Here is a 13886-nt window from a genome sequence, read left to right as displayed (position 1 = left end):
CGGCTCATATTCTTTTGGCTATTTTGAGTGCTCACCCATTCAATAGGTTGAACCAAAATTGTTCCAAAGATTGAGCCTCAGGATAACGTCCAGATACACCAGAGATAACTAATAAGTTGTAAGGTATTGAAGCCATGGCGATATAACTCACACAAGAAACTTTTTTATCAACTAAATTTAATTGAGAAGATCATTTATATTTATATCCCTAAAAAAAGGCTAATTATATTCATGACAAGCTAATGCTTTAATTGATCAAAACCCAACACTTGACGTGGAAAAGTCAAGGAAAAGGAAAGAGATAAACAGTTATAATTAAATAGTTAGCTATATTGTAAATAGCGTCTGAACAAACGGTTTTGTTATTGTTACTTGTTAGTATTTACAAACTCACATCATCTCATTAAAAGCTATTATGATTACTTTTCGTAAGAATATATCTCAATTTCACTTACCATATTCTATTTATTATTTCTATCAGATAAGAGTTTCAAGACTATCGAGTTTATTTCTCAAAAGCTATTCATTGAATTTTCGATCTTATAATATTTCGCCATTCTTGTAAAATGTGCGAAATCATAGCGTATGTATGTTTGGTTTGTTAGATTGATCATTAAGAACTTTTCCGAATTATTGCTTTTAGTAATAAAACTTATCCCTTTTGAGCCAAGCAAATGCTAGAAGATCAGAAGGAAGATTAGCATCCTCATTCTACTTTCGATTTGATAACCGCGTTTCAGTAAATGAAGAGAATGTGATTTATTCCTTTTAATCAATCATGTCTGTCTACCTGCATTGTGAAGGATTTCATTTATACAGGTCGGTACATAAAACATTTGAACGTTTTTGACGCTTAATTGCGATTAGTTAGACAATTAATTTTTAAAAATTTTTTTGATTAATTTAGAGCCTAATCATTCAGAATTTTGATAAACTTTTTGTTGGTTTGAATCAATCATTAGCTCGAGTTCAGTTCATGATTCTACTACTAAAGAAGCCGCGACTACAACTTTAGTCCCATTGGGAAACAACAACAACATATTTGGTTTTCCCCATAGAGTTAACATTGAGATTCATTGAAACCAGTCAACTTTTTGATCAACAACAATTATCAGTTAGATTGTTATACACCAAATCAAAGGTCTTGTTTAGTAGGTTCGATTAATATATAAACCAAATTAATCGGTAAATTGGTTGAGCAGCAATTAACTAAAAACATTGAATTTTCACTTATTTTTCTGGTCCAAGTGAACGATTGGGACCGACACTAATTTTAGTGAATTAGTTTATATTCACAAAAGTTATATATCATCAGAAATCTTAATTAGCTGAGCTGAAATATATAAATTAAAACTCTAAGTTACTTACCGAGATATGGACACAAACGTTTGGACCAATTACCTTAATGAACCAATTTCATCTTTTCATCTTTTCATCTTTTCCCTTTGGCTTTTTCACTCTTTCTCATCTTGATTATAATTGTTTAAGCTCCTTAATTGTAATCCTTTTGAATGGTATCCATATGATGGTCACTTGTCCTCCTTGCCTCGTCCATTGCGACCATCCAATTCTCTCGCTTCTCTTTGTGCTCCAACCTCTTCGTCTCCGAGTTAATCCTCTTTCTTTTTCTTCCTTATTTTTATTGTCCCTAATATGCTTGATAATCCTGAGTCCATTGATCGCTTCCAGGTCACTTCAACTGCCACTAATTATGAGTCGACCAATAACACGAAAGTGACCAATTATGGACATGTTTTCTTTTCTCTATTTAAACGAAACTCTTTACAATAAATTTACACACTAAGTTATTGACAACACCACCGATAAGTTACCTTACTCATTTTTGTTTTGACTGCGCGTTTAACTGCTGAATCCTCACCGCGATTGTGAGAAGAGTAAATTATTACTAATTTAGTTAAATTGTGTCATTGTGAAGATCTCAATTAAACCAACAGGTTATGGGCTCAGCATCTTCCAATTGACTGTGTTAATCTCTGTATTCGACTGTGTGTCAATTTTTGTCAATTTGTGTGTGTGTTTGACTGTGTGTCAATTTTGTGTTTGACTGAGTGTCAATTTTGTGTTTGACTGAGTGTCAATTTTGTGTTTGACTGAGTGTCAATTTTGTGTGTTTGACTTGGGTCATAATTTAAATTATCATTGAACTTTTTTCATCAACATGGAAACCTCCGATTTCAACAGTTTAAAACTTTCGACCGACAACTATTTACAATGGAAAACGTTTATCGCTTGTGCTTTAAAGGCTACGTATGTGTGGAGAATCGCCAATGGTCAACAACCGTGTCCACTTCCACTTGAGGCCGATGAGTCTGGACCTCCAACCGCTGCTGCAGTCAACCGAAGAAATAAAGAAATACTTGATTGGGAAGCAAGTGATGCTCTTGCTGGGACGATAATATTCAATTCATTAAATAAAACAAATGCCGATTTGATCATCAATTGTTCAACATCATTTGAAATGTATACAAAAATTGTCAACCATAAAGAACAACGGACAACAACAAATAAATGGAATATCAGAAGTAAGTTGACCAACCTTAAGTTCACTACATCTCACACGGTGGTTAGTTATCTGTCCGAATTAGATTCAGTTGTTAAACAAATGAGTGACTTAGGAATGAAAATTGATGAAGATGAATTAATCGTTAAGATACTTTCTGACTTACCTTTGACTTTCCAATCTTTTCGTGAAACTACTCAATTAGCAATGATTTCGGGTTACAATTTAAAGTTAGATGATTTAAAGTCTCAATTATTAATTGTAGAGAAACAAAAAGAAACCAATCAAGAAAATAAACAAGTTGAAGCTTTGATTAGTAAAGGTAACAATTTTAAACAATTCAATAAAAATACAAAGCGATGTTTCAAATGTAACCGTAAAGGTCATTTAGCTAATCAATGCCGGTCAAAGGGTAATTTCAATAATCAAAATAATCACAATCAACAGCAAAATAGTAACAATCAAACTAATTTCAATAATAAAAATTACCAAGGGAAAAACAATCGATTCAATAACAACCGAAACTTCAACAATCGCTTCAACAACAGAAACAATTACAATCACCAGAATAATCAGAACAATAATTACAATCATAATAACCAGAATAACCAAAACAACCAAAACTTGATCAACATGAATCAAAATAATCAGAATCATTACAACAACAATAACAACAACTCATTTCAATCAAACAATCAATCTAATGTTAATCAAGTTGTAGTTAATAATCAAGATGATTACAGTTTAACAGTGAATGAAAATGAATCAAAACAAACTCAGTGGTTATTAGATACTGGTGCTAGTTATCATCTCACCAGTGATGTTAATTGTTTCTCTAATTTTCAACAATTAAATGAACCAATTTTACTTACAATTGGAGATGGTAAAAAGATTGAAGCGATAGCAAAAGGCGACATTTTAGTTGAGTGTTACAATGGTACCAATTGGTTACAATGTCGACTGACCAACGTTTTGTTTGTCCCTCAGTTGGGCGATTTCAACCTTTTCTCATGGGCGCAAACTGTTGCCAAAGGCTATGGCCTTAAGTCAACATCATTGACCACCGAAATTTATCACATTGAGAGCAATAGAAAAGTAATTGTCGCGAATAAAATAGGAAACTCGTTTAAATTGATGATCAGACCAAGAAAATTAAACGATAAATTTGCTGTTGTTACTAAAGATGCTACTCTAAGTGAATGGCACAAAAGATTAGCTCACATTAATGTACACAAAATAATCAAAATGTCGAAAGATGGATTGTTACCTAAAATTAGAATTGATTACGAGCCAGAAAATTTCTTTTGTGAAGGATGTGTGAAAGGCAAAATGTGCTCGAGAAGCTTCAAAACAGTTCCTACTCGAAAAGTCGAAGTAGGTGAAGCGATTCATTGTGACCTACAGAGTCCAATGCCTAAGCCTTCAATCAATGGTAACAAATATGCACTGGTAATCAAAGATGAATCAAGTTCTTATCGATCAATTTACTTTCAAAAATTTAAATCGGATACTTTTGAGAATTTAGATAAATTCATAAATGAAGCTGAGAAATTAACAGGAAATAAAGTGAAAATGTTGAGATCCGATAATGGAAAAGAATTCATTGACTCTAGAGTAACTGATTTGCTTAAGAATAAAAACATTAATCACGAATTGAGTGCCCCTTATGTCCCTCAACAAAATGGACGAATTGAAAGAGAAAATAGAACAATTTCTGAATTAGCGCGATTAATGATGTTAAACAGTAACTTACCTGAATTTCTATGGGCAGAAGCTATGAACACCGCTGTGTATGTATTGAATTTAATTCCAGGTAAAGGTCAAACTGAAATGACTCCATTGGAACTGTTTACAAAGGAAAAACCAAGATACTCACATTTAAAGGTCTTTGGTTGTGTATGTTACTCCAAAATTCCGGATATTGGACGAAAGAAATTTGATCCGAAAGCAAAGAAAGTGATCTTTGTTGGTTATTCCAAAACAATTAACAATTATCGTGTTTACGATCCAATTACTGGTCGCATCTTCATTACAACAAATATTAAATTCAATGAGGCTGATTGTGATGCTGAAAAAGCAATTAACCAAGTAAATGATGAAGAAGATGCGGATGATGAAGAAAATCTAAAAGATTTGGTTAAAGATGATGATAATGAAGATTTTGATGATGATGTTGATGATGCTGCAAGTGATACCACAGAAATAATTGATAATCCTCCAGAATCAGTTGATTGGTCTTCCTCGATAAACGCTATTATTTTCCAGGCGATCGTGACCAATTGCGAGCCATTAACCTATGAAGAAGCTGTTAATAGTGAAAATAAAGATAATTGGATGAAAGCAATCGCGGAAGAAATGAAATCAATTAAAGAAAATAATACTTACGTTCTTACCAAGTTACCACCAGGAAAACGATTGATTTCTTGTCGCTGGATTTTCAAGATTAAAAGAAACACCGATGGTTCAATCAACAGGTACAAGGCAAGATTAGTTGCCAAGGGTTATTCCCAAAAGTCTGGAATCGATTACTTTGAGACCTTTAGTCCAGTTGCGAGATACGATTCCATCCGTGCGATATTGGCCATCAGTTCAGCTCGTCGAATGCACTTGATGCAATTTGATATTAAAACTGCCTTTTTATATGGTGAACTAAAGGAAGAAATCTTCATGGAACAACCACCAGGATTAGAAGATGGTACTGATCGTGTATTATTATTAAAGAAAGGCCTTTATGGCTTAAAACAATCTCCCCGCCGATGGAATGAAAAAGTTGTTCAATTTTTCACCGATCATGGTTATCAACAATCACAAGCTGATCAATGTATTTTCGTCAATTTCAACAATGGATTAACTGTTTGTGTTATTTATGTGGACGATGGATTAATTGCAAGTGAAAATCCACAACAAATGAATCAACTAATCAATGATCTGAAAAGAAAATTTCAAGTTAAAGTCCACCAACCGGAAGTGTTTGTTGGTATGGAAATTTATCAAAGCCCTGACAGGTCAACAATCAAAATTAAACAATCAACATTCATCAAAGAGCTTCTTAAACGATTCAAAATGGAAGAGTGTAAACCTGTGTTGACACCCGGAGACACCAATGTTAAATTAATTTCATCACCTGAACCTCCCGATACAAAATATCCATATCAAGAAGCTGTTGGTGCTCTCCTTTACCTTTCAATAATCAGTCGACCTGATATTACTTATCAAGTAAACAAATCATCACAATTTAATTGTTGTTACAATGAACAACATTGGAAATCAGTGAAACGAATATTTCGATTTCTTAAAGGTACAATCGATATTGGCATTACCTACTCATCTTCACCTGAAAATTTACAATTAATTGGTTATTGTGATGCCGATCATGCAGGAGATTTAGTCTCGCGAAAGTCTACCTCTGGATTTGTGGTCACTCTAGGAGATTCACCAGTTTCATGGTCATCGAAGTTACAGAAAAGTGTCGCTCTGTCAACTACTGAAGCCGAATACATGGCAATTGCTGATTGTACTAAAGACACTTTATGGTATCAACAACTATTAAAAGATTTAAAAGTGTCCATCAAGTTACCAACGAAAATTATGAGTGATAATCAAGGAGCAATCAAATTATCAAAAAATAGTGTTTTTCACAAACGAACTAAACACATTGAAGTTCGTTACCATTTCATCAGAGATCATCAAGAAAAGAATCAGATTGATGTTCAGTTCATCCCAACAGAGAAACAACCGGCCGATATGTTTACTAAACCACTTTGTTCACCGTCATTAAGAAAATGTTGTAATTACCTTAATATTGATTAACCCGAGATTGGAGCAAGGGAAGGTGTTGGTTTGAATCAATCATTAGCTCGAGTTCAGTTCATGATTCTACTACTAAAGAAGCCGCGACTACAACTTTAGTCCCATTGGGAAACAACAACAACATATTTGGTTTTCCCCATAGAGTTAACATTGAGATTCATTGAAACCATTCAACTTTTTGATTAACAACAATTAACAGTTAGATTGTTTTATATTAAATCAAAGGTCTTGTTTAGTAGGTTCGATTAATATATAAACCAAATTAATCGGTGAATTGGTTGAGCAGCAATTAACTAAAAACATTGAATTTTCACTTATTTTTCTGGTCCAAGTGAACCATTGGGACCGACACTAATTTTAGTGAATTAGTTTATATTCACACGAAAGTTATATATCATCAGAAAGCTCTTAATTAGCTGAGCTGAAATATATATAAATTAAAACTCTAAGTTAATTACTTACCGAGATATGGACACAAACGTTTGGACCAATTACCTTAATGAACCAATTTCATCTTTTCATCTTTTCATCTTTTCCCTTTGGCTTTTTCACTCTTTCTCATCTTGATTATAATTGTTTAAGCTCCTTAATTGTAATCCTTTTGAATGGTATCCATATGATGGTCACTTGTCCTCCTTGCCTCGTCCATTGCGACCATCAATTCTCTCCTTCTCTTTGTGCTCCAACCTCTTCGTCTCCGAGTTAATCCTCTTTCTTTTTCTTCCTTATTTTTATTGTCCCTAATATGCTTGATAATCCTGAGTCCATTGATCGCTTCCAGGTCACTTCAACTGCCACTAATTATGAGTCGACCAATAACACGAAAGTGACCAATTATGGACATGTTTTCTTTTCTCTATTAAACGAAACTCAATAAATTTACATTAAGTTATTGACAACACCACCGATAAGTTACCTTACTCATTTTGTTTTGACTGCGCGTTTAACTGCTGAATCCTCACCGCGATTGTGAGAAGAGTAAATTATTACTAATTTAGTTAAATTGTGTCATTGTGAAGATCTCAATTAAACCAACACTTTTAATTAAATTTTTCTGATAAAAATTTTAGAAATTAGAATTTTTTTCCAAAAAACGGGTTTTTTGAAAAAAAACACGTCTATAGAGAATTGACCTGGTACCCAAACGGACAGAGAAAAATTATCGAAAATCACACAATTTATAGGCAAAAAGTCAATTCACAAGATGTACTTTACAAAATTTCAAAATTAGGAACCAAAAAAAAGTTATCAGGTTTTAAGTGAAAAACGCGAAATCCCATAGGAATACATGTGATTTTGAAAAAAATTTTAATTTCTGTTTTTTTCCCATAGACCGTAATGTTAATTTTGTAAAAAAGTGAAAAATCAATTTTGCACCAAAATCTTTTTAATTTCTAAAATTTTTATCAGAAAAATTTAATTAAAAGTTTATCAAAATTCTGAATGATTAGGCTCTAAATTAATCAAAAAAATTTTTAAAAATTAATTGTCCAACTAATCGCAATTAAGCGTCAAAAACGTTCAAATGTTTTATGTACCGACCTGTAGAATGAAAGTTATCTTTGGACCTGATTTTCACCTTCGTATCAAACAATTGGCAAAAATGTAAACTTTAATCAAATTGGAATCAAAAAATTAGAGCACAATCCCAGTGTACAAAACTTAACGTTTAGTTCAGTGCCCGACGAAACAAATGGATGTGCAATTAAATGAGAAAACCAATACAAAGTTACATTAAATTACAAGTTGAAATTAATTTAATATCAATTATTAGATTGAACACAATGAACAACATGATAATATTTACAGGTGAATCAAGTAATCGAAATGTGTACTTAAAGTTATTACAATTAAATATAGAAAGATAAAAATATTCAATTTAAGTTATTAATCTCATCAAACCAGAATTCAAATATTAAAATGCTTTTAAAATGTATCAATCTGTTGGATAAATTTTGTTAAATTAGTTTATAAATTGATCAATTGTTTACTTCTGCACAAGGCTGAATGTTTCCATTTAATATTCCAATCGTTTAATCGAAAGCTAAATGGTCAACAATTATTTGGATTCAGTAGTATTATTGAGTTTCATTCATTCATTTTTTTCGAGCAGAAGTTACAAGAGGCCTCAATAGATGGCACTGAGTTTACTGTGTAATTTACTTTCTTTAGTTGTTTGATTATTTAAATCGGTCAAAAATTACATTGAATCCTTTTCACAATTAATCTAATTGAATTTACATTCTTCTTAACCATTTGGTGTGTATAAAATTATATATTGAAAATCATTCTCTTATTTGTCTCTCTTTCTTTTTAATTTCTATGTATAGAATGTATTTGAATTTGATTGAGCGCCAAAAAACTCTTTGGACTCTGGAGATGAAGATGAAGGTAATTGTTGAACTTTAAGTGATCCACTTTGATCGTCGACCTCATTGGTACTTGAATTGATGGCGAGCATTAATAGTAAAGCTTTTCCATGTGTCCGCTCAGTCTGATAATCAGAGGGAAATATTACAAAAGTTAAGAAATTAATTGTTTGGTGTAACATAATCCAATCAAGAAATGATTAACTCACCTTTAAGATGAACTTGAGAAATGGTAAAGCATCTTGAGGTTGATCCTCCTTGTACAATAGTAATGCCATATTGAATAAAGCCTCAGTGAAATTTGGTTTCAACTAAAGGGGAAAATAAAACAACAATCAATTGATTATTTGGACTAGATGGAAAATTGTTTCTTTATTGTTAATTAACGATCAATTGGTTGTATGTGAATCGAATCACATGCTACATTCACTTTGATTGTCCACTTCGTAGTGACCTTTTTCATTAACCTTCTTTACCTTTCTAAATATTGATAGAATCAATAGTTTAGTGGACAAAGATAATGGTCAATTGTTGAGTGAAAATTTTCAATAGGATAAGTGGTCAGTTTTATGTTATCATAATTTTACATTCTATATTTACCTCGATCGCTTTGGCGAAATGTTTTCTTGCAGTGGCCATTGATCCTGACCTGATGGACAGCATTCCCAGGTCAAAGTAAACGGTTTCATCTGCTTTACCCATTGAGACAAGAGTCTCGAGTCTTTCAATTGCAATTGTTAAATAGTCACCAATTAATTCATTATCTTTAATTATTCGAGCTGATGTTGATAAAGTTTCCTGTCAAAGATGAGAGGATGAATAGGAGATGATGATAAAAGATGAAGAGACAAAAGATAAGTGTTGATATAAAGATACTTGAAAAAATGCTAGGCAGCCAAATGATAATAATCAGGAGGTTGGAAAAGTTATGATAATAAAGACAAAGTTCAATGAGATGAAAGTTTCAAGGTGAAAAATATGATCACTTACTTGATGATAAGGATCAATTTTAAGAATTTGATCAAATAAATTGAGAGCATTTTCAAGGTTTCCATTGTTATTGAATAATATCGCCATCTAGATGGATGGAAAGTAAATAATAAAATTGATTCCGAATGATTAATTAATCGGTGAATTGTAATCCACAAAGTGTATCATTATCATCAAAGTAATTTAAACCAATATATTATTTAACAAATTGGAGATATGGAGATAAATTGTTATCATGATAATTTTGATTTGATTGATTGCACATTTACACGGATCAAAATGGTTATGATAAATGCTTAAAGTTCAATAGATTAGCATGATAAGATTTTGACTTTCAACTCGAGGAGATATTAATAAATGAATAAAGGTAATGATATATATAGATATTCATGAATATATTTTATGAATTATGATCAGTTGACTTTTTACTGAGTTCAATAATTTAGCCAGAGGGTTTATACAATTGAGAAGAAAGGTAAAAGTTTATCATTATCATTGGAAACTATTGGGTTAAAGTGACTTGAGTAAGATGCTGCTTTTTGGAAATAGACGACAAAAGTAAACGAAGAAAGATAGAGAAAAGGACGACAGATAAATAGACGGATAGAGGAAGACAAAGATTCTCTGTGATTCTTGTTATTGAATTGCAATCACTTCTGAATCTTATCTTCTGAACGATTCTGTCTGAATGGAAAGAAAGATAATGGAAAAATCTGAAAGAAGGAAAAAGTTACCTGGATAAATATGCAAATAACTCTTCAGCTAAGAAACTCCAATTCTCTGGGTAACCTTTAATCTAATAGACAGTTTCATGGTTCAAGAAAGAAAGAAAGAAAGAAAGAAAGAAAGAAAGAAAGAAAGAAAGAAAGAAAGAGAGAAGGAGGTTTGAGTAAGAGATGAGAGTTAATAAAGAAGTTCATTGTATTCATATGAGCGAAATTTTCGAGCGAATCAATTGGAATCCAAAGTTAATTGTATTTTCTAGAATGGATTAAATAAAAAAGTAAAAAATGTTTAAATTTACATGGAAACAGCAATCAAGTTCATGATATGTTCCATATATACTTGTATTTTATTCTGATTCATATTGAGTCTTTGGTGGCTTAGGTGATCAAGTTTCTCTCAATGTTTATATCACCAGTAATTAAATTTGATTGCTTCATTAGCTATCAGGGTGAAATGTGTATCTGATTATCATTGGTTAGCTTTACATTGCTACTCTAGATTTCAATTCATCCTGATTAACTTGATTGTCTATAAGGCTAATCAGCTCATATTAAATTATTTTACTGAATTTAGAATCAAAATTTCTATGAATTAATGAGTCTATTGATTATTTCCAGTACTAACCACAACCAATAACCTTTCCTTAAATTTGATTAATAGTAATCAGAATAACTTTTCAGACTAAATTTTCAATTCATATGGTTAGTAATCAATATAAGTAAGTAAAAAAAAAGAATAAAAATTTTTTCATATTATTCATGATAATTCAGTTTCGTTACATCCTCCTGAGAAAAGGTGAGATGATGAGAAGAAAAAAAAGAACAGAAAAGAAAAGAAAAGGAGAGAAAAAAATTAGATTCTCTTCTTGAATATATTCCATTCCCACCAAATACCCTCTTTTCCACATTAACCCCCTGATCTCTTTCTCTCCCTCTCCATGCATTCATTAAATTCAATTGTAAAATTGATGTAACTTAATTAAGAATGAGGTTACCACTTTTTTCCAGGTCTACAAAGAATTCACTCTGAAAATGATAATAAAACTGCTAAACTTGTATTACTTTCGATTCAATTGAATTCAGAAAAGAGATTCAAATTTTCATGGTAACCAGAATATCGAGGAACAGGAAAATACAGACGAAAAACAATATTATCATTTCTCATTCGATTTTCATTCTCATTCTCATCAGAATTTGAATTTTTAATGAAATAATTTCCTCTAAATGATGATAATTTTCACAATTAAATTAAAAAAAGAAAGAAAAATTCTCCCTGCTTTCATGATAAGACTCAAAATTGTGCTGAAAATGAATTTAACGACCCAACTAACCAGAGATTCACAAGTAAAATGTAAATTTCATTTTGATTAATAATATAATCTCATGATTTAATAGATACAATTGATGAGAAAGAATCATTTTCATGATAATTGTAAAAAAATCCCATCAAATTGAATAAGATGAAATTTTATTCCTAATAAATTATAGTGATAATGATCATGATGATATTCATTGGTTGTTCATGAGTTTATCTGTCAGATAGTTTTGTGATTTTATTGCATTTCTTGCAAACAAATAACTATGGATAATGTTATCATCACCATGATTAGCATGAATCAGCAAAGGTATTATCATGATTATCACCTGAAAATTGAATGAGATCAATTGAAGCCTGAAAATTATGATCTTTTCGTGCCAAGAATTGATTCATTCTCTATTCTCAGATAATATCTCATGATAAATACTGTTACCATTATACTGATACTATCATGATGGCAGACAAAAATGTCACTCATCATTCCCAAGTGATAGAAATGTATAAAATATCATTTGAATACAGAACTTTTTTTTCACCTTCAATGTTGACAACAGAAGAAAAAATCATCATCATCATGAGCTTATGCAATTGAATATTGGATATTGTCATTGTCAGAATAATATCATGATGAAGGGAAGGGGGAAATACGACCTGATTTGTTTCCTATTCCATTGGAACATTGAACATTATTCTGACTTATCGAACTGAAGACTCATGAGAGAGAAGGTGATTATTTAGAAAATTATTACATATCAATAGTGACGATTAACGAAATGGAAAATTGCAACTAATATCCAAAAAACTTTCTATTTCCATTTACATGATTACAACAATTTTCACCAACGAAAAGCCTAAAAGTGAAAATTTTTCCCTGAATCTCTGAATCACTGAACAATTTGACATGATAAAACATGAACATGATCAACTTACTATTGATAATAATTCAAAGAAAAATACTTATTAAAGATCTGTTATCATTATCAGATGTGTCTCTCATTTTATCATCATGATAATGATCATCATCATGTTTGAATAGTTAAAATTTGCAAATGATAACATTTTAATATACGATTTTTTCTAGGAGAAGGAAAAAGTTGCTATTCAATTCCCATGTGAAATTATTCCCAAACTTTGGCTTCATCTTTCATCATCATCATCGTCGTCTAATGTTGTAATTTCATTTCATTCATGTCGCTTTGACTTCCTCATTTTCCACCCACTTTTCATCATCATCTTCATCTCTGTCTCTTCAAATGTAAATTAAACTTGATACATGATATATTAGGTTGACAGTTACCAAGAGACAGTTTTTCAGTTGAAACTTTTTTCTTACACCTTCAAAAGTAATAATATTATTATCATCACATGAACATATGAGTTACATGTAAATGACAATTTATTTATCATCATTATTGTTATCATTAGAAATCTCAAAATTTATGATATTTCATTTGTCTCATGGTTATTTCATAAAGATTATCACATGGTAATATTTTCCCTTTTCCAGGAAAAATGTTTAGGTTAATTGTGAATTTGGGTTCAATTGTTTCAACTTGAATTTTGATCTCATTTGATTTTATCAACGAGATAAACAGGAAACTTTTGCCCCTTTTGCTGAGAAATTAATTGCTTGGTTAATTGTGATTGTGATCTTGATGATTGTGCAAAGTTAATTAGGTTGGTTGATTAGAGTTTGTATTATTATGTTGCTGTTGTTGTTTGCATAATGAATGTAGAAATGATGAGAATGATGATGATGATGATGAATAATTGGAAAGGAAGGAAGGAAATGGAAATGAAAAAGTTTCTACTCTCTTCTATTCACAATTATGTTTAACTTTGGATGTTGATTGTTGATTGTAATAGATAAAGATAATACAATTGACCAAATGCAAAATTATTGTCCAAATATTGTATAAAAGGAGGAGGATGAGGAGGTGATGAGGTGGATGCAGGAAGAAGGATGAAAAAGAGGAGTGGGTATGAGTGAAAATCAAATGATGTTTATATAAATTACACAGTTGAATAGATAATAATCATCGAATCATAATAAGGTGTAGCAATATTTACTTTGATTGTCAACCCAAAGTGAGAGTTAAATATCATATTATGATCTGTCTTTCCCCATCCTCATCATGATGATCATCATCAGC

General features: G+C 31.3%; 1 protein-coding gene across 1 annotated transcript in view; it reads right to left on the bottom strand.

Moving 5' to 3' along the window:
• Nucleotides 1-8425: 8425 nt before the first annotated feature.
• LOC128397670 (protein O-mannosyl-transferase Tmtc3-like) overlaps nt 8426-13886 on the bottom strand; it is a gene marked incomplete at its 5' end in the record, with an annotated part of 29277 nt that continues 23816 nt past the window's right edge. The window contains 4 exons of the mRNA XM_053358416.1: nt 8426-8825; nt 8910-9011; nt 9301-9498; nt 9691-9777. Coding sequence (XP_053214391.1) covers nt 8652-8825; nt 8910-9011; nt 9301-9498; nt 9691-9777 — 561 coding nt within the window. The remainder of the gene's footprint in view (nt 8826-8909; nt 9012-9300; nt 9499-9690; nt 9778-13886) is intronic.

The sequence above is a fragment of the Panonychus citri genome, unplaced genomic scaffold, assembly GCF_014898815.1.
Source record: "Panonychus citri isolate SS breed McGregor unplaced genomic scaffold, ASM1489881v1 Contig00037, whole genome shotgun sequence".
Taxonomy (NCBI): Eukaryota; Metazoa; Arthropoda; class Arachnida; order Trombidiformes; family Tetranychidae; genus Panonychus; species Panonychus citri.
Note: the sequence above shows the minus strand (reverse complement) of the source record. Positions and strands in the feature narration are given on the sequence as shown.